General features: G+C 41.4%; 1 protein-coding gene and 1 pseudogene across 6 annotated transcripts; both read right to left on the reverse strand.

The window, feature by feature from the left end:
* LOC113747765 (selenide, water dikinase 2-like) lies at positions 1-1,590 on the reverse strand (annotated as a pseudogene).
* A 2,944-nt stretch (positions 1,591-4,534) lies between these two features.
* Positions 4,535-19,191, reverse strand: ikbkg (inhibitor of nuclear factor kappa B kinase regulatory subunit gamma). 6 transcript variants are annotated; one of them, XM_019255522.2, is made up of 16 exons: positions 18,897-19,191; positions 18,268-18,410; positions 16,970-17,235; positions 14,270-14,344; positions 14,081-14,176; positions 12,701-12,883; positions 11,767-11,828; positions 11,488-11,535; positions 10,401-10,503; positions 10,186-10,301; positions 9,948-10,100; positions 8,388-8,460; positions 8,157-8,291; positions 6,909-7,045; positions 6,632-6,696; positions 4,535-5,710 (listed from the first exon to the last, which is right to left on the reverse strand). In XM_019255522.2, the coding sequence occupies exons 2-16, from the start codon at positions 18,404-18,406 to the stop codon at positions 5,520-5,522; spliced, it is 1,842 nt and encodes a 613-aa protein (XP_019111067.1). In that variant the 5' UTR covers positions 18,407-18,410; positions 18,897-19,191; the 3' UTR covers positions 4,535-5,519. The 6 variants fall into 6 exon arrangements, with proteins under 6 accessions (XP_019111067.1, XP_019111052.1, XP_019111061.1 ...); XM_019255507.2 differs by having other exon boundaries at positions 18,268-18,408; positions 18,894-19,191; XM_019255516.2 differs by lacking the exon at positions 18,897-19,191 and adding an exon at positions 18,634-18,874 and having other exon boundaries at positions 18,268-18,408.
* Positions 19,192-19,198: the final 7 nt, after the last annotated feature.

The following is a 19,198-nucleotide window of genomic DNA, read 5'->3' on the forward strand; positions in this document are numbered from 1 at the left end:
CAATTCAAATAATCCTCAGCTACTACAGAAACAGCACGTACGCACATTTGCATTAAACCGCACATGCAGGGTGTGATCATGTGTCACTGCACAATTATCTGTGTGTGTGTGTGTGTGTGTGTGTGTGTGTGTGTGTGTACAGCCTTTACTAAGCCAGTAACTCACCATCATGTAAGGATCCTCCACCAGAGGGTAGAAGAAGTCTGTGGTCTGGACCAGTGAGAGCCCTCCATGCCTCAGAGGGATCACACAGCAGTCCATCCCTACACCTGGAAACACAGGACAGGGTGAGGAGGGATCAGTGTGTGTGTGTTTCAGGATCAGTGTGTGTGCGTTTCAGGATCAGTGTGGATCAGTGTGTGCGCGTTTCAGGATCAGCGTGTGTGTGTGTGCGCGTTCCAGGATCAGTGTGTGTGCGTTTCAGGATCAGTGTGTGTGAGTTTCAGGATCAGTGTGTGTGTGTGTGCGCGTTTCAGGATCAGTGTGTGTGCGCGTTTCAGGATCGGTGTGTGTGTTTCAGGATCAGTGTGTGTGTTTCAGGATCAGTGTGTGCGTTTCAGGATCAGTGTGTGTTTGTGTGCGCGTGTTTCAGGATCTGTGTGTGTGTGTGCTTCAGGATCAGTGTGTGTGCGTTTCAGGATCAGTGTGTGCGTTTCAGGAACAGTGTGTGTTTGTGTGTGCGCGTTTCAGGATCTGTGTGTGTGTGTGTGTTTCAGGATCAGTGTGTGCGTGTGTGTGTTTCAGGATCAGTGCTGGTAATGTTGTTGCATGGCTGCATCATTACACTGTGTGAGCAGTAAGGCGGTGGGCCATCAGAGGAAGTGCATGCTCCTCAAATAAGTTACAGAGCTGCTGCTTTACGAGGAGAAATGTTTGACCAGGAGCGTGAACTTCGCACTCAGATTTCTGCTGAGTCATGCCAACTGTCAGCTCGTTTCACAACTCACGGAACTCGTGCCCTCTTCTTTCTTCATCTCTAACTTTCTCTCTCTTTGCTGGCTGCTGTGCAGTCTATGAGCAGCAGGAAGCTGACCAGCAGCCAGGTTAGTTACCACCCTGTCACCCTGTCTGTCCATCTGTCACATCAGTTACCACATCAGTTAGCATGGTTAGCAACAGTCAGGCTAACTAGCGATGCTACTTCCTTACCGAGCCGGGGCCCCGGCAGCTGTTGGCCGAACTCCGATGTTTGGTCTTCGGCCTTCCCCGTTCCGTCGGCCCGGTCCGCCTCCAGTCCCGCCAGGAGTTTGAGCAGAGCCTCCTGCGGGACCTTGCAGCCTCATCCCTTCAGGTCCGAGAAGGCTGTGAGACGGAAGCCGCGCTCCAGGCCGTGCTCCTCGGGTTTGAAAGGCTTGTACCCGGGGGGGAAACAGCCCTCGGTTCCCACAGCCTCCGCCGAGGGAGGCGGGGGAGTTGAGGCGGACATGCCCGAACAAAAGGCCGCTTTAAACGGCCGAACGTCAGCCGCGTACACCGGTAAATAAAGACGTGACGATGAATGGAGCGTGTGTCCGGTGGACGTCGCTTCAAGAGACTGCCGCTTCTTCTTTGTTGTGTGACAGCATCCTTAATGCTGCATATACCGCCCTCTGCTGGACCATCTCAGATCATCTCAGACTCTTGAAAGTTTTAAAAAAGGACTTAAAACTTTCCTTTTTTCCACATCTTATCGTATTTGACGTGATTTCTTCTGTTGTAATTTTTTTGTTTTTGTTTTTGTTGCTTTGTGTGCATATACTTTGCGTGTGTATTGTAGCACTTTGAGATTTGATTCAAATGTAATGTGCATTATAAATTAAACTTATTATTATTATTATTATTATTATTATTAATGATATATATTCTTCACTGTTCTTATCAGAATCAGAATCATAATCAGAAATACTTTAATAATCCCAGGGGGAAATAATTTTTTGTTACTATCTATACTCCAGTAAACAAACAAACAAAAACAACATATGTTAACAAGTAACCATCTATTAAGAACAAAAACAAATATATATATATAAACTACTAAATATATAAACTAAAATATATAAAGATTCTACTTAACTGTTATTTATTTCAAAATTTATCTCATATCTCACTGTTACCTCACTGCCACTTGTTTTTTTATTTTTTTTACTGTTACTGGTTCTATTTAATTGCTACTTATACATGTGTATATAGTGTGTATATATTGTTTAAAATAGGATAGTCTATAGGGTATATTGTTAAAGTCTTGTTTTCTTGCTGTCACTTACCGTTTGGGAGCTGCGATAACAAAAACAATTTCCCTACAGGGATTAATAAAGTACTTCTGATTCTGATTCTGATCATCAATGGAGATGCTCTGGAGGGGAGACACGACCCAAATCCTGTCCTCTCTGCAAGCCTGTCCTGTCCCGACCCCCCTCTGCATCCTCAGTGTGTTTTCCTCCAGAGTTAAGCTGGTATATATCGGCTGGTCTTGCTGCTTTGTTTATATAAATGCCTCCCTTTTTCCTGCTTCTTCCAATTTTGTTTCCATTGATTGATTATTTCCTTCCATATTAAACCTTTTCCTTCTGCTTTTGATCATTTTACTTTCATTTCCACCTTCTCTTTCTTTACTGCCTCCTTTTATCTGCTTTTTCATTCCCTTGTCAGTGAGCTGAACCCACATGAACGTTATTCCCTCCCCTGCTGTGTTAATCTGGATGTTTTTAACAGTATTTCATATCATATTTCCTGGTGTGTTTTTATTGCTCAAGAGTGATGAAGCTGAATCACTACATATGACTGTCTTCCTGTCCACTCTGTCCTCCGCCCATTCTCTTGCCAGTAATATTGCACATAGTTCCACCGCATATATGCTTAAATGATCTGATGTTCTTTTTGATATTGTGATATGATGACTGAACCACCACTGCTGCACCTGTTGCTGCTGTTTTTGGTTCTTTTGATCCATCTGTGTATATGTAAACATAATCTTCATACTTTCCATTTACGTAGTTATAAAATTCCTGTACCAGGTCCGCTGTTTTATTTCTTCTCTTGATGTTCCATATTTTCAGATCTACGCTTGTTTCTTGTGTCATCCATTCTGGTCTTGTCGTCCACAGAACTGTTGGGCTGAATCATATTTCTTGTATTTTTAGTTGTTCTGTTATTCCCTCACTGACCCACCCAAAGCTTGATTTTTGTTCTTTCCCCTTTTCCCAACACATCTCCAAGACTCTCTTTGTTGGATGGTCTTCATTGTGTCCTTTTAAATTTATCCAGTAATTGGCTATAAGCTGTTTTCTTCTTAGCCATAATGGCATTTCTCCTGCTTCAACCTGAAGGAAACAAACTGGAGCTGTTTTTATTGCTCCTAGACAAGTTCGTAGTGCTCAAGCTTGAATAATATCTAGCTGCGAGAGGACCGATTTAGCTGCTGATTCGTAGCCCACACTACCGTACTCTCTTCTAGATCTAATTAGTGCTAAGTATATATATTTTAATGACATAAAATCCCACTCTAACCCAGCCAAACACCTCATAATATTCAATACTCCCTTACTTTTTTCTCCTATTCCCTTCACATGTTCTCTCCACGTTAATCTAGAATCAAAAATCAACCCCAAGAATCGCATGCTGTTTACTCTTTCTAAATTCTTTCCATAAAAGTTTAACTTTTTATTTTCACTGATTTTCTTTTTTAAGAAGAACATTACTTTACTTTTTTTCACTGAAAATTTAAAACCCTATTCTGCTCCCCATTTTTCCACTTGATCTATTCCTTCCTGTAATTTCTTAACTATGTGATCTATGTTGCCTCGCCTCTTCCATAATGCCCCATCGTCTGCAAACAGAGATCTTCCCATTGTTGGTATATTATCAAATAATCAATTCCCATTTGATGCATCTTAATCATCAATCCTTCTCTCCACAACATGTCATAAGCTTTTTCGACACTGCAGCCAGTTTCTTTTTTTACCTGTGCTTTCCTGATGTCATCTTCTAAACACAATACTGGATCCATTGTGCTCCTACCTCTTCTAAATCCACTTTGATATTTAGTCACCAATCCCCTTTTTTCAATATAGTACATGAGCCTCTCATTAATCATTATCTCCATTATTTTACCTATATGTGACGTCAGAACTATGGGTCTGTAGTTTATTGTCTTACTTGGATGATTATCTTCCAACTTCATGGGACTTTACCCTCTTTCCAGACTTTATTGTATAATGTTAATATTTTCATTGTTCCCCCCTCAATTAGATGTTTAATCATAGCATAACATATTCTATCTTTACCCGGTGCACTCCTTGTTTTGTCTTTTGCTCTTTTCATTTCTCCAATGGTAAATGGTACATCTAATTCACTTCCCCTACTATCCTCTCTTTTTAACCTTCAAGAGACTAGTGTAAAGGTCAGCTGTGTTGTTAATATTTAAAATTTTATGTCGACTTGTTTGTCTGTTCTGCGATTTTTACTTTATTTTGCTTTATTATTTACTTTTGTGAGGAAGTTTTTAAGAAAAAGAAAACAAGTCGTTGGAAACGCACGCACACACATGCACGCGGGCTAACGAATAAATGATTTATTTATTTAGTAAATCTTCAACAGTTTGAAACCATGTTCTTTGCACCAAATTATCTAGAATTACAGACAACAGTCACACAAACTGTGAAGGACCCTTGTTGTGCCTCCTTCAGACAGATAAATAACAAGGTGCCACAGGTAAAGAGGAGACAGAGTAAGGGGCACAAAAATGGTCTATGTTGGGTTAAGGGTCAGGCTTAGCATTAGAGATAAAGCAGTGGTGCATTCAAAGGTGTACACAGGCACAGAACACAGAGAATGGCTACTTTTTTTTCAATAAGAGTAAATCCATCTCTAATAGATAATAATACATGTTTTGAGGTAATGCAGACAGCAACAATTAGAAACAAAACAGATTGGAATATTCTAGATTATTTAAAGCTCACTAGGTTATTCACATTCTCATAAGTTTTCTGCTTTGAGGGGAAGAGGGCCCCTCTGAATTGTCACTTTTTTCACCATAGGCCCAATGATTACTGACGTGTGTAATATAGACGAGGCAGTCAGAGTATACACACTTACTCCGCAGCATGTATTTAACTCCTCAGCTGCCACGTCACAACGTCACTTTAGCAAGTGATAAATGGGACTGAGTCAAGAAATCAGGGATCATGTACAAATACTGATGGACACGTGCATCAGTGTGCTATGTCAGAGGCAGAGTGTATGGAGGTGGAAGAGCGGAAGTAACAGATCAGGTAGGAACAAAGAAAGCAGTAAAAAATACCATGCTGATTATCTTGCGGTCTTCATACGGTCATGTGTTGCACACTTGTCTTGATTCCATCATGAGATTTATAGAATGTATTCAGGTTTGTGTATGCGTGTCGGCAGAGAGAGTAAAGTGCTACCAAACATGTTTTCCCAAAGTGTGCCTGGAGATGGGAGCAGACACACTCAGTGGCAAGAACGGAAATACACTGTGTACTGTATGTATCTCTATGCGAGTGCGTTGAACTAGGCTCATGTTACTGTATGCAGTCCATGACATGTATCTGCAGCGTGTCCATATCTGGGGCCTGGTATTGGCACTTAGGACAGCATAAATCTGGCAGCTCCTCAGCTCCGGCTGCCCCTTGATCACCGACTGGTCCCAAACCTTGATTGCGGAACGCGGGGGCCGGGGGAGCAGTGTTAAAAGTTGCACCGGGGAACACGCCTAAGGCAGAGGAGAAGAAATGCATTCTGGTAAAAATGATTCATGATTTTTTTTTAATGAATAGGAGTCAGTGCATAGTGCTCTCTACAGTAGCCCACTACTCATAAGATTGTATATGCATGGATTTCATTGGCAAAGCTGGTAAAGAATACTGAAGTACCTTCACTCAAGGACTGTGCAGTTTCAAAGTATTTGACTTATTTCCATTTCCTGTCACTTTATACTTTTACATTTCTGAAGGAAATATTGCACTTTTACCTCCATTACTCCTTTAAGAAAACATATGAGGAGTTTTTAAAATGATATTTTGCACAGAAATAAACTAATCAAAAGGATATAAAGTACTTTGGCTGCCAGAGGGAAGCAGAAGAAGCTCAAACACAACATTAAGAAGTTTTAGCAGACACAGAGCAACATTATCATTCAGCTGGAGTTGTGTTATTACCCACCCTTCAGCTTCCTTCACCAGCTAGTCGCTAAATTTGTCTGTCTGGTGCCTGGTGTTGAATAGCACCTATTCAGCTCCCTATTGAGTTGTGTGCTGTTAAATAAGTAGTGTACAATGGGTTTCTAAAGGTGGTTTGCTTAAAACAGCTGTCTGCTGCTGCTGCTGTTGGAAACATTGAAACTGAACCATGTGCAAACTGTGCTGCAAAACAGGCACAAAGCTCAGCCATCAGTGTCTGTGTGTTTAAAATAAGAGCTGTAGTGTTTGATCTAATTGACTTTAAATGTAAAAAGATATTTGTTTGACTGGATGCCACATAACAGACCGTTCTATCACTGAGTTTATTATTTCAAATTGAATACACAGACGCATGTTGTCATTCGTTGCGGACACATCAGTTGAAAGACTGACTTCACTTCATGCACCAAAGGCTTAAACCCTGATTTGAATGTGAGCATTGTGTGTTGATGTACCTTGTGGAGGTGGACGTGTTGAAAAGTCTTCCAAGTGTCTCAGCTTCATTTGCTCAATACGTGCACTGAAACAGAGGTGAATGCACATAACCTTCATGAGAGATCAGTACTTATTAATATTCAACTCTGACAATGTACCTAGATAAAAAATTATTAATTTGAACGTCCCTCAAAAACAGCACACACCACTGCATACACATTCACATTCAAGACACAAATAATGACCATAATAGATCTGGGCATGCTTTCTAAATCCCTCCCTTCTTTTTTAACTTACCGTGATGTGGCTTCCTGTTTGAACCTGTCAATCTCAGCCAGGGCCTGAGTCAGCTGGTCCTGCAGCTCCTCCTTCTTCTGGTTCAGCTTCTCTCTCGCCTCTCGCTCCGCTAAGAAATCTGACTTGTAGATCTCGGCCTGAGCAAAGACGGTGAGACGTGACTTCAATCAACAACATGTGTCAACATCAACATGCTACATTGTTGGTGCGGTTGATACAGACGCTTTGTGTGTAGCTCACAAGTGATAACAAGTAACTGCGAAAGAAAGCAGTGTTAGAGCCAGTTATTGGTCTGTCGTCACCCTCCACACACTGCCATTCATGGGTCCTGGCTCTGTTTTCCACCTAACATTCTCTTGTGGATGTGTGTAAACTGACTTCAAATGAATTTCTGATTATGTTTTTTTGTTTCTCACACTTCTCTGTAAACTCAAATATTACATTTTAATGCAGCTGAATTTGTTCCTTAATGCTCACTACACTGACAGACACGAATCATGCTTTGAGGTCTGCTGTGCTCACACTTACAATGTCATATTCAAGTACAGCCCCGAAACATCTGACATCCGAAACTGTCAGCTAAACAACTCTAAACTGTTTCATAGATGTTGCTGCTGGAGAACAAACACTCATAATCAGCTCTGCCACGATGCATCAGGCTCTGCCAACCTTCCACACATGCTCTGTCACTGTCCATCTTTGCTATGATTTTGAATACTTTGTCACACTGCAGTCTGAGCCAGTCTATAGCAAAAAGTAGTTTTAACACACACATATTTTGATGGTGTACAATTGCCTGCAAAGATTACACTTGAGCCTGTTTCGTGGCTGCAGTGTAACACTCGAACTGAACACTGAACCACATTTAAAACTTGTTTCTGTTTAGTTTTGAGTCACTGACTAAAAAAACGGGAAAATAAGGTGGAAAAATACCAAAGTTACCCTTTAAGTTAAGAAGAAAATAGAATAGAATAAAAATAAGACTGTATTTCCTTTTCTTAAGTACACCCTGAAGGTAGGTTTTCAGATATTCCAAACTAATAATTAATTGTGGAGGAGTAAGGTGTAGCAATGTTTAATATATTTTTGTTGCAACATTAATGTGCTGTTGAACATCCTCACCAATGTGTTTTTTCATTGTTTTCAAGTCGGTCAGTGACTACAAATCTTTGAACTTAATTCAACAAAACAAGTTGAATGAACAAAGTCATCTGTGTCCAGATGTGCTCAACATCTGTGGAGGTGTACCTGTGCAGTGAGGACAGGAACAGTCTCCAGAGAGCCTTTCTGTTGCTCCACCTCTTCCTTCAGTTTATCGATCAGGTCCTGCTTCAGGGCCAGCGCTCTCTCTGCCTCCTCTAGTCGGCTGCACAGATCTCCTCCCTGAGACACAAACACACAGACGAATGTTGAGACGCGAACCTATAAGCTAAACAGCAAAATGAATGAGGATAAAACAATGTTCAAATGTGTTTTTACCTCAGTTTTCAGTTTAGAATCATAGTCTCTAAAAAGACACGTGTAGGCATGCTGCAGTTGTGTCAGTTTCTTCCTGAGAGGAGAAAAGAGAAACAGATTTGTACAGGACAGTTTAACAAATCTCAGAATCAGCACTCACCAGAGCCAAACAGTGAACATCACAACATCACTATTCAATTCTAGAATAAAAATCATTACGACTCCATAAAACCCAGAAAAAGTCCAGAAAAGATTATCGTATTGTTGTGTGTACAAGATGAGACATAAAATAATATTCACATTCAGACTTGTTATTGTTTGTAACAAGTTAATATCTGGCACAAGAGGCTCTGTACACAGTGGGACTGATCTAGAGCTTCTATTTTTCTGTTCACTGAAAGTTAAAAAGGTCCAGTGTGTCACATTTAGGGAGCTCTATTTACAGAATATGACAGAAATGAAAATGTTTTCAGAAGTGTATAATCATTAGAATGAGCCCTTTACTGTATATTTACAGATGCTGCAGGTGTTCTTCCACGGTTGGTTTGTTTCTGCATGTGGAAAAGGTTTGTGTCCTGTCTGAAACATATTCTTAACATATTCACAGGCGGAGATGTTTTCCTAAACCTGACCAAACTTTGACTGAAAACTGAAAATAATAAAAATATTGAGAATGGGAGATCTGTTCATCAACCGTGACCACCTACTTAAATAGACGGTCTATATTTATAATGTGTCACCTGACTTCCTAACGGCTTTTCCAAAATATTTGTTGCTCTTTAAAAAGGTCCTGTGTATTTAGGAGAATCTATTGGCAGAAATATAATATTCAGAAGTATGTTTCATTAGCTTAAATGAAAATAATGATTGTTGTGTTTTCATTACCTATACACAATAAGTTCTTCATATCTACAGAGACAGCGGGAGTAGGCCATGTTTCACCACCATGTTTCTACAGTAGACCAGAACAGACAAACCAAAGTGGCTCTAGAGAAGGCCTTTCAGCCACCATACTTTCTCCTACATGCTTGAAAAGGTAGGGGCCACGAGGGGTGATTCAGGTGGTTTCAATCTGCTCGATGCCACTAAATCCCACACACTGGATCTTTAAAACAACAAATTCAGTCTTGGTTTTCTCCTCTCAGAACTCCAAATGTGCTTCAAACTGAATAATTTCACACAAGAATCATTTGAAATGACTGTTGTAAATCTAGGGTGACCATCAAGACACAGCGCTCTTCCCACAGAGTCCGCCATGTTAAACCGTCGTGTTTCTACAGTTACCCAGAACAGACAAACTAAACACTGGCTCTAGATAGAGACATTTCTTATGTGTTTTGTAGCCACTGTAGTTTCTTCTTAACACTGTGAGGTAGAGGGCGAGGCAAGGGGGTTGCAACTACATCGCTAGATGCCACTAAATCCTACACAGAGAATTACTACTAATCTCTTTTAGAAAAGCCTTTTTTATTGTTTCTCATGTGAAAAGAAATCTTTTAATGTCTGGAATAAATATCAAAAAGTGCAGAATTTGAATAACCAGTTAGGACCCTGTATGTGTTGTGTGTGTGTTGAACGCACTTCTCCTCTGTGACGACATGTCTCTCTGTCTTCAGAGCCTGTTCCAGGCTCTGGGTCTGCAGCAGCAGCTTGTCCATGGCCACATGATGCTGCTTCCTCTGCTGCTCCAGGTCCCGCTCTGCCACCTGCAGGGCCTTCATCTTACTGCACAGCCTGCAAACAAGAAGAGCAGATGCAAGTCCATCAGCACACACGTCTCTACACATACTGTATTATTTACGCTGATGTGGCATCTTACTTTTCTTCCAACATTTTACGTTCGTGCTCGCTTTTGTCCAGGCAGCTCTGTCTCTCGTTCAGTTCTCCTAACAGGGAAGTTGCTTGAGCTTTGAGCGCCTCGCAGTCCTTAGCCAGCTGTAAAGTAAATGGAATTACAGTTGATATACATCTGGCTCGTTTGGAAGACATTGGATTTTGATCATGTGAGTAAAAAGTAAATAATCCAGACTGTACCTGGGCACAGTCCTTGTCCTTCTGTTTGAGGAGAGCTTCAGTCCTGTCCCGCTGAGCTGAACTCTTCTGCAGGTAATCAAGCTTCTCCTCCAACTCGCGATACCTGTAGGCAACAACAGATTCTGAACTAAACTGACACACATTTTGACCTAAATCCAAACACTGTGAATGTATTTGTAACATCTGAATTCTAGTAAATTATTCAAAAGCAGCTTTGTGACCTCTGGTGTCAGGAGGTTCCGACTAAAATTGTAACATTGTAAAGATTAAAAGACATTTCAAGGCCTCAATGTTTTGAGATATGCTTGTTAAAATTGACTTGCTTCATGTTCAACATTCTGCTTAACATTTACAACAAAATGTAAAATATAGTAAAAGTACTACTGAAAAAAATAAACAAAAACACAGACCGTTTCAATTATCACTTACTGGATCATTATTATTGATGTAACATAAAAGCTGTATTTTAATGTTGTAGGGATCATTTGAACTGCTCCATACTCTGCATGGTAGTTTCACCAATAAGATGATTCAAATCATTAAAGTCTAATCCTATGTTTTAAAATCTTTATCTGAAAAATGAATAGTAACTAAAACAATGGTTTAAATAAACAGTAGCGCAAACAGCACAATATTTATCTCTGAAATGAAGTGGAGTAGAAGCTAAAAGCATAAAATAGAAATACTCAAGTCAAGTACAAGTACCTCAAACGGTACTGTGCCATCACTGGCACGTACAAGACACCGCAAATGAAAGAGCAGCTGATTCTGTGAGGATCTGTTTCAGGTTTGAAACACTGAGAAGTGGGCTGTCACCTCACGTCAGCTTCACACAGCTGTGTGAATATCGAATAACAGCTGGTGAACAGAATCTTTTTTTTTTTAAATGTTGAGTAATGTCAAGTAAATGATATCTTTATGTGAGCTACTCTCATCAGAAAACAAAAACACCTAAAATATGCCTGATTTACAACTGAACAACAGATCAAAAAAGTTCCAACAAACGAGACAGGAACAGACACACAGTGTAGAGAGAAGGCATGCACACAGTGAGAAAGAGAAGGCATGCACAGAGCTGTGGGATCACCTGCCCTGTGTGGCCTGAAGCTGCTCTGTGAGTTTAGCCAGGCTGGAGCTGGAAAAGGGAACAGAAAGAGAGGAAGGAAGACCCCTCGACAAAGAGAGGCAGAAATTCAAAAACATCCAGGAAGAACTGTCTGCAGAAACACAGTACAGTTAAGATTCATTCAAACAGCTGCTAACGATAACTTGTTAACCACAGAGAGTCTAGTCTAGAATGTTTAGTGGTGTTAGCTTCAAGCAATGCACTGAAGCATCCAGTATCAGGAAGGAAAGTGAGTCATACCAGTCAGAGGAGTGCTGTGCCTCAGAGCGATGCTGAACAACCTCCTCTGTGACATTGCTGGCCTGTAAACAAAGATATACAGAATATAACAACATGAGGGCCACGTCAAGCATGTTTTGATGCTTGTCAGTGATCTAATGATACACCTTGATCATTGTGATCAAGTGTAAGACACAAAGATGTTGCAGACAAGTTCATGTAATAGAACTGACATGACCCAGAGCCGAGCCGGAGTACCCTCTGGGTGCTCTGATCAGGCCTGGTTTGATTGTGTTGGTCACTCTGTTTTTATTTGTGCATTATTTACAGCTGTCTGACTTCATTTGCCTCATTGTATTCAAGCTGTGCTGTCTTGAGGTCACTGTAAAGACTATATCAAATGTTTGGTTGTGAGAGACACTGACTTCTCTCCTTGAGTCAGAGCTGTATGTTTGTGTTCAGGAAAGCAGGCGCCATTCTGATCATGACTCTGATAGCTGAGGTCAGAGGATATGACCGTCTCGCTGCCTAGACTCATCAGATAACTCAGAATCCTCTACAGAGTCACGTAACAATGTCGGACATACAACATATTACCTTGTTTGTAGACTAATGATCAACTGGCAGATACTTTGAACTTGGATATGACAAACTGAATGTGTTTATACTACCACGTCCAGTTTTGTAGAAGCTGAGATCTCAGTGTATATCTGGGACCTTTAATTTATACTTAACTACTGGACTAACATTTAAATGGAAACAGAAAGCTAGATCCGTTAGCCTGAAAGTTGCCTCAGACGTTGATCTCTGTGCAGTGAGCAACAGCAGCTAATCCAGGTGGCACTTTCAGAGACGGGCGTATGATTTATGTCAAACTGAAGGTTATCTGGGAAGTTTAAGGCTGGCTAGGATTCCTGGTGTCTCTCCTGCACTACATCCTGGGTGTGTATGTTACCTGATGGGCCACTCTGGCCCGTAGCTGATCAATGCAGCGCCGCATTTGCTCTTTCTCTTTGTCGCCCTCGTCCCTCTCCCTCTCCAGCTCGTCGTTCTTCTTCCTCAGCTCTCTCATTCCTTCCTCCAGTTTCTCTTTGTGGCTCTTCAACAACTGGAGGAATTCATTTGCGCCTTCCACGGGCTGCAGAGAAAGACATGGAAGTGAAAGAACTGGGGATGAATGAATGCAGGCAGAAGTGATAGCAGGAGGGAAATGGACAGAGGCAAACCCTGTTCACCCTGAGTACCAGCTCCGAAGCAAGAAGTAGAAATACACCAAGATGTGAGAGAACCCAAACTGGAGGACAGGACACACACAGAGGGATTTTTATAAAAAAGGATCAACTGGTGGATTAGAGCTGTGTGTTAATGCTGTGCTCCATTCAAAGTGGGACACAGACAAATTCAATCCAGTATTCCTGCCCGGAAGTGTATGGAAGCAAGATGGACGGCCTCTAGAATGCAGTTCCTCATTACATAGCTGGTGCCAAGTTTATTATTAACCTCTTCCACTGCATGGACACCGACCTGCTCAGCCAACATCACAGTTTTAGAGGCTGTAGAGGGCTCGGTTCAGTAAAACTCAAGTTAAGATACTGCTGTCATGTATAAAACACATCCATTGGTACCATGCCAGGCTAGCTTGACAGGACAAGGGGTAAACAAGCTTTAAGACATGTTCACTTGAGTCGGACTCTCGTGGATTCGATGAGCTCAGTTGTAATGATATGTGATCATGTTAGTCCCCATTTCATTGTAGGAAGAGCATTTTTGGACCTCACTGCATAACATGATCTGTTGTGACCTCTAGGTCAATCACAGTCAACGTTTTTGTTGTTGGTCAATGGTGTTCTTTAACGTTTTGTAATATTTCGTGTTGAGACTTGGACCATTTTTTCAATTTTCCGTGTAACAAATCAACCCCAAAACTGCTAAAACAAGTTCAATGGAGACATAATAGAGCATAGGATGATTTATTTTCTCTAAATCTCTATCTCACTGAGTGATGAGCTGCATCTCAAATCTTTAGGTTTTATCTGATTTATATTATGTATCTGCTGTCTCCCCCTAAAGACCCCTCGCACCCCCTAAAAAGACATAAAATATGTTTATTACAGGCAACTGTGGAGTGGGAGAGGTTAAAACAGTTTTTATATACTGCATGGTGGCTGATTCCAAGTTTTTGTAGTTCCATCACATATGATTTATCCGAGTAGAAAGTCAGGATTTACTGAATGCAACCAAAGTTGGGGTGAAAGCGTTGATCTAGAGGTGTGACGGCCACAGAAGTGTCAGTGATCTGATTGTTGGAAAAGCAGGATGGAGCGAGCAGGCTCACCTGACCATTCTCCCTGCCCATTAACTCCCCCCATGCCTCTGAAAGTGAGGTGGGGGGAGAAGGGAGGGTGCTACCGAGGGAGCTATTCTCATCATCCTAGACACACAGACACACCAGTTAGATGAAAAACATTTAAAAAAAAATCTGAACGGAAATGAAAAAACGAGTGAGGAGCTTCTTAAATCGTACCAGGCTGCGAGGCGGTATGGTCTGCGTGTCCTGATCCATCTCTTCAGCTTGCTTCTTTTCCCGCTGATCCAGAGTCTGAAAGACACAGTAGATGGAAGTGCTGCTGATGGTTGGAAACATTTAGAAACAGATCATCTGCTCTTTAACAGCACAATTCTGTTGCTGTTTTCCCACATTTACAGGCTTTATAAGCATACACGCTACAGTTATACTAAATGACTGTCCAACTATATTGTGAGTTTAGCTGTATCAAGACACTGTGTCGGTGATGATAGGGACAAAACAAACATTTAATTGGCTCAGCAAAGTAATCAAGCTTTCTATTTTCTACCAGATGTTGGCATTGATGCACAGCACTCAAATCACATTAAGAAAATTCACATTAATGTTGGACATTGGCTGTTTGTTATGCTACTTTCTGTCCATCTCTATCTGTGAATTGTACATCGCCACACATCATGGATGTGCAACAACTATTACTTTAACAATAGGATTCAGCATCTAAACGGAACAAGAGCACACAACTACAGTTGATATACACTAAGGTAAACATAAGGTGAAATGATGTATCACGTCTGCTTACACAGACCAACGTAAAACTCAGAAAATATCATCTCTAACAGTGAAAGCTATTAAACAGAGAAACACGCATGTTAAAATGTCATAACACTACCTACACTGCATCATGACGGCTGCCTCCGCAGCCTCTCCATCCAACTCCGACAAAAAGATAAACTCGGCCAAAAGGGGAAAAAAACGACACATACGATCTGCTTACAACCGATATGGAGGTCAGTGTTTTATAATCCATCAAGCACAAACTCGATCAGATCGTAACACTCCGAAATAAAAGACTTGCAAGCTAGTTTAAACTTTGCACACAGTACCACTGTAGAAATGCTCACTAAACACATGGACAACATGACATATGAAAGAGACGATGCTGGACACTCAAACACGGATTTAATATTCTCAGGAATACCGGAAAACAACACACACACACAACGACCCAGAAGCTTTACTCCAAACTTTCATTCACTCTCAGACACCGCAGACAACACAACTTTCCACCAAAGGACCTGTCGTGGCTAAAGTGGAACATAACAAACACAAAGAGCTCATAAAAAGCAAGGCTAATGAACTTAAAGGAACGAGCTTTGGCATCAACGACCAGTTTCCCAGGGAAAGGAACGAGCGCAGAAAAGTACTGTACCCGATAAAGAAAGAGCACCGAGAGAAAAACAGAACAGCCTACATAGTGGTCGACAAGCTAGTAGTACTGCAACTCAATAACTACACCGTGGCTATATTGAACAACCTATCAAAACATTCTCAAGCAATAAAAAAACAACATACAAATAATAATAATTCAAAGAACTGGTATTCACTCATTAAATCACCTTGTATTGTCTGTGATTTTCTGTCATTTGTCCCATTACCCTGTCTGCTCATCTGATGTATCTATGTAACCCATAACTGTTGTTAACATTCGAGGCATTCACTCACAGGCAAAAAAAATAAAATAAAACTAAAGTCATTACTATCTATCTTCTCAGCTTGGAAGCCGACATATGCCTATTACAACAAACTCACTTAGAGCAACACATTCTCACTGGCTCACAATACAATCTAGCCTATTCATCCACCTACAATAATAAACAAAGAGGTGTCACTCTTTTGATCCACAGAAGAATACACTTTACACAACAACTCAATATTAGACCCAGAAGGTAGATATATTATGTACAGTTGTCCCTCACTATAACGCGGTTCACCTTTCGCTGATTTTCTGATGTTTTTTTTTTTTTTTTACAGCGTACTGTACAGTATGAACACACATTGTGTTCGGCACCGTCAGAGAAACTGTGAAATACGCGTGAGTTACTGGTAATAATTTCTTATGTGTCAAACCTCGTAGATTGATTATTAAAATTAAATTTGTTAAAAATGTTTGGGCTTGAAAACAGGTTTTGATCTTTGGTTTCATTTACTAATACAGCATTGTACTTATTTTTGTTAAATCTGCGAAAGTTTGAACTTTGAGAGTGTTTAAATAAGAGAGAAATGTGAGAAAATGTTAATGAGAAGTGTATAAAGTGTGGGGTTACGTGTGGTACGGCCTTAAAACCTATAATAATTGTAAAAAAAATAAAGCTGACTACTTCCCTCCATTGACAGGTCATCTCTATCAGGCAGTTCAAGAATTTCTCCATCTTCAACATATATATTGATAATTGATATTCCCCAGCCAATCAGTGCAATTATTCACACAGGGACACACACACACACACACACACACACACACACACACAAGGTCCCATTTCTTGCTATTGTTGGTGTGATGGTTGTTATTAATATTATCATTATTATTGATATTTTTTTTGTTTATTTTTATTATTACTACTACTACTACTTTTTTACTCTTTCTTAAGGTGCTGCCCCTCTCACACTCTCTTTTCATCTCTGATCTCTTATTTACTACATACCCACCCACCTACTTGATCTCATGTCATGTACACCCAACCATTCTTCATGCAGCTCGCCTCTGTCATCACTTTGTATCACTGTATTTGTCTCTGTATTTGTCCTGTGTCCTATCTGTAAACACCTTACCGCACAAATAAAAAAATAAAATAAAAAACTTGTGACAATGTGTGAATATGAGCATCATATCAGAATTGTGAATCCCAACTAACTAACTTGTGGTCCATCCAGTGGTCCATTCCTCGCTGGACGCCCCTGCAGGTCTTCAGTCTGGCTGGAGCTGCAGCAGTGGTTCGAGGAGGACGCTGGTCCGTTCACCAAACCCTGTAAGGAGTGGTTCTCCTGGGCCAGCCTCTCCACCAGGGCCCTGGCCTCCTGGAAACGACAGCTGAGGAATTCTCTTTCCTCTCTTGTCCTGCGCTGCCATCCCTCCATCTCCTCACAGCGCTGACGCAAGGCTAGGTTGCTCCGCCGCAGGGCCTCTGGAGGACAAAGGAGGTGCAGTAGAAAGTAGTACAACCTGAGGTTGTCATGATACCAGAATTTTAAGTTGTATAAAAAGTGATACTTCACTTCACCACTTCCAGTCATTACAAATCAGATTTTTTTTGTGTTAAAGATAAGACACAGGGTTGGTACAGAAGAAATTACTCATCACATTTTTCACAACGTTTTTTCATCTATACTGAAAATGTGGCTGGCTCATTTTGTGTCAGCGGCAGCTAGTCGTGGCACCTGTATTTCATTTTTATTTCATAAAACAGTCGTCAGAGTTGTATTAGACTCACTGGCAGTAGCATTTGTATTACATGATTTCTGCATTAATTTGCAAGGTTCTCTTAATTAATCTCTCAACCACTGCGTGTCTGTGTGTGTCTGGTACTGCCACGGCAACTGCTGCTATTATGGGCATTTGTTTTTATTTTATAAATCAGTCATCGGTGTTGTATTAGACTCACTGGTAGCGGCATTTCCATTACGTGATTTCTGCAGCTGTGTGATACGAACAGCTGCCAGCTGCCAAGTCCACTTTAACCGTAGAGAAGGCTTTTCATTCGTGCTGTGTATGTGACAATAGTGAGTCAGTGTTCTGGTTTTGTGACTCTAGGATTTATGATTGTCATAATTATTACAAATTAAAACGCTAAATGAATTAGTCATAACACACACGGCTTGTTTCTTCTTCACGCGTTAACCATCACAGTCACTGGAAGCCAAACTGCTTTCTCAGTTTGAACTCAGGGGGTTTGCTGCTACAGTCTAATGTGTGAGTGAACTTTAGCTGAGTCGACTTGACCGTCCTCTCTTATCACCATTTCAGAGGCTGTTTGCGCTGATGGGCCTCGTTGAAATTAAGGATAATCATCACCACTACTTTGTGCTTTATTGCTCACTATGTGCACATTACTGCAAATCATTTCCTAAAATCTTTATCTTGTCAGCAGTGACTGTGAAACACAGAGCTTTACCTTTATATGTATTTATTTATTTGAAATCATGGGAGTGCATCGTACCTCTCAGCTGCTGGTTATCACCCAGCAGCCTGGTCACTACTTCATTGGCAGCCAGCTCTGGTGGGACCCTGAGGGCCCCTCCGCTCTCCTCTCCTGACATCTCCCACTGCATCGGGCCATCAGGCTGGGGCTGCACCATCCCTACAGAAACACACACACACACACACACACACACACACACACATACACACATCATTATTAATGTGAAACATCACTGCACAAATAGCACCGTTGACCTCACATCCAACCTGCGGGAAACATTTCATTATGTGAAGGGGAACAGACAAGATCCGCATTCATCATCATCATCATCATCATCATCATCATCATCACCACACACTGACACATGGCACGCACGCCTCATACCCGTTAGACGGCCTGAGCTCGAGACTTTCACTTTCAGTTCAATCCCCTCCAGAAATCAGAAATCCTGATGGGGTCTAACGTGTCTGCTGACAGGCTTCACGTCCACAATGACTCACCCGTTGAGCATCGCTACCTGCGTCCAGGTATGAACGGTGCACGGGGAGGAAAACATTACGTCATCCAGCACCATGAGGCAAACAGTTGGACTTACGCCGCTGACGTAACGTTTACGTACAGTACAGGTTGGAAGCTTTTCTTACCTGTTTCCTTCCTCCTCGGTTTGTTTTGTTTTATCCCGGGATAAGAAGCCGAGCCTGTCACACTCAGCTGGCTAACGCTAGCCGTGCTAACTCAGGAGCTAACAGGGGGTGATTTAGCAGAGCAGTAAGCCGCTGGCTGGGCAACCTGAGCCGGCCTCGGACTGACACAAACAACGGCCCCTACGTCAACGGACTGTGCGTGTCCCCGACCACATTTCAGCCCGGGAGTTTTTGTGCCGTTATCGTGAAACGGTGCGCGTGTTTTCGATGCTCGGTTATCTGTCAAAGCGAAACAGGCTGTTTGT

Source organism: Larimichthys crocea, chromosome XV (genome assembly GCF_000972845.2).
Source record: "Larimichthys crocea isolate SSNF chromosome XV, L_crocea_2.0, whole genome shotgun sequence".
Lineage (NCBI taxonomy): Eukaryota > Metazoa > Chordata > Actinopteri > Sciaenidae > Larimichthys > Larimichthys crocea.

What these genes read in the sequence shown, in the direction of transcription:
- ikbkg (XM_019255522.2), bottom strand. Translation starts at nt 18,406, where the DNA reads ATGGTGCAGCCCCAGCCTGATGGCCCGATGCAGTGGGAGATGTCAGGA. An exon ending in GCACAGCACTCCTCTGACTG is followed by an intron (nt 11,536 to 11,766) that starts GTATGACTCACT and finishes TCCCTTTTCCAG; the next exon opens with CTCCAGCCTGGCTAAACTCA. An exon ending in AAACAGGAAGCCACATCACG is followed by an intron (nt 6,697 to 6,908) that starts GTAAGTTAAAAA and finishes CCTCTGTTTCAG; the next exon opens with TGCACGTATTGAGCAAATGA.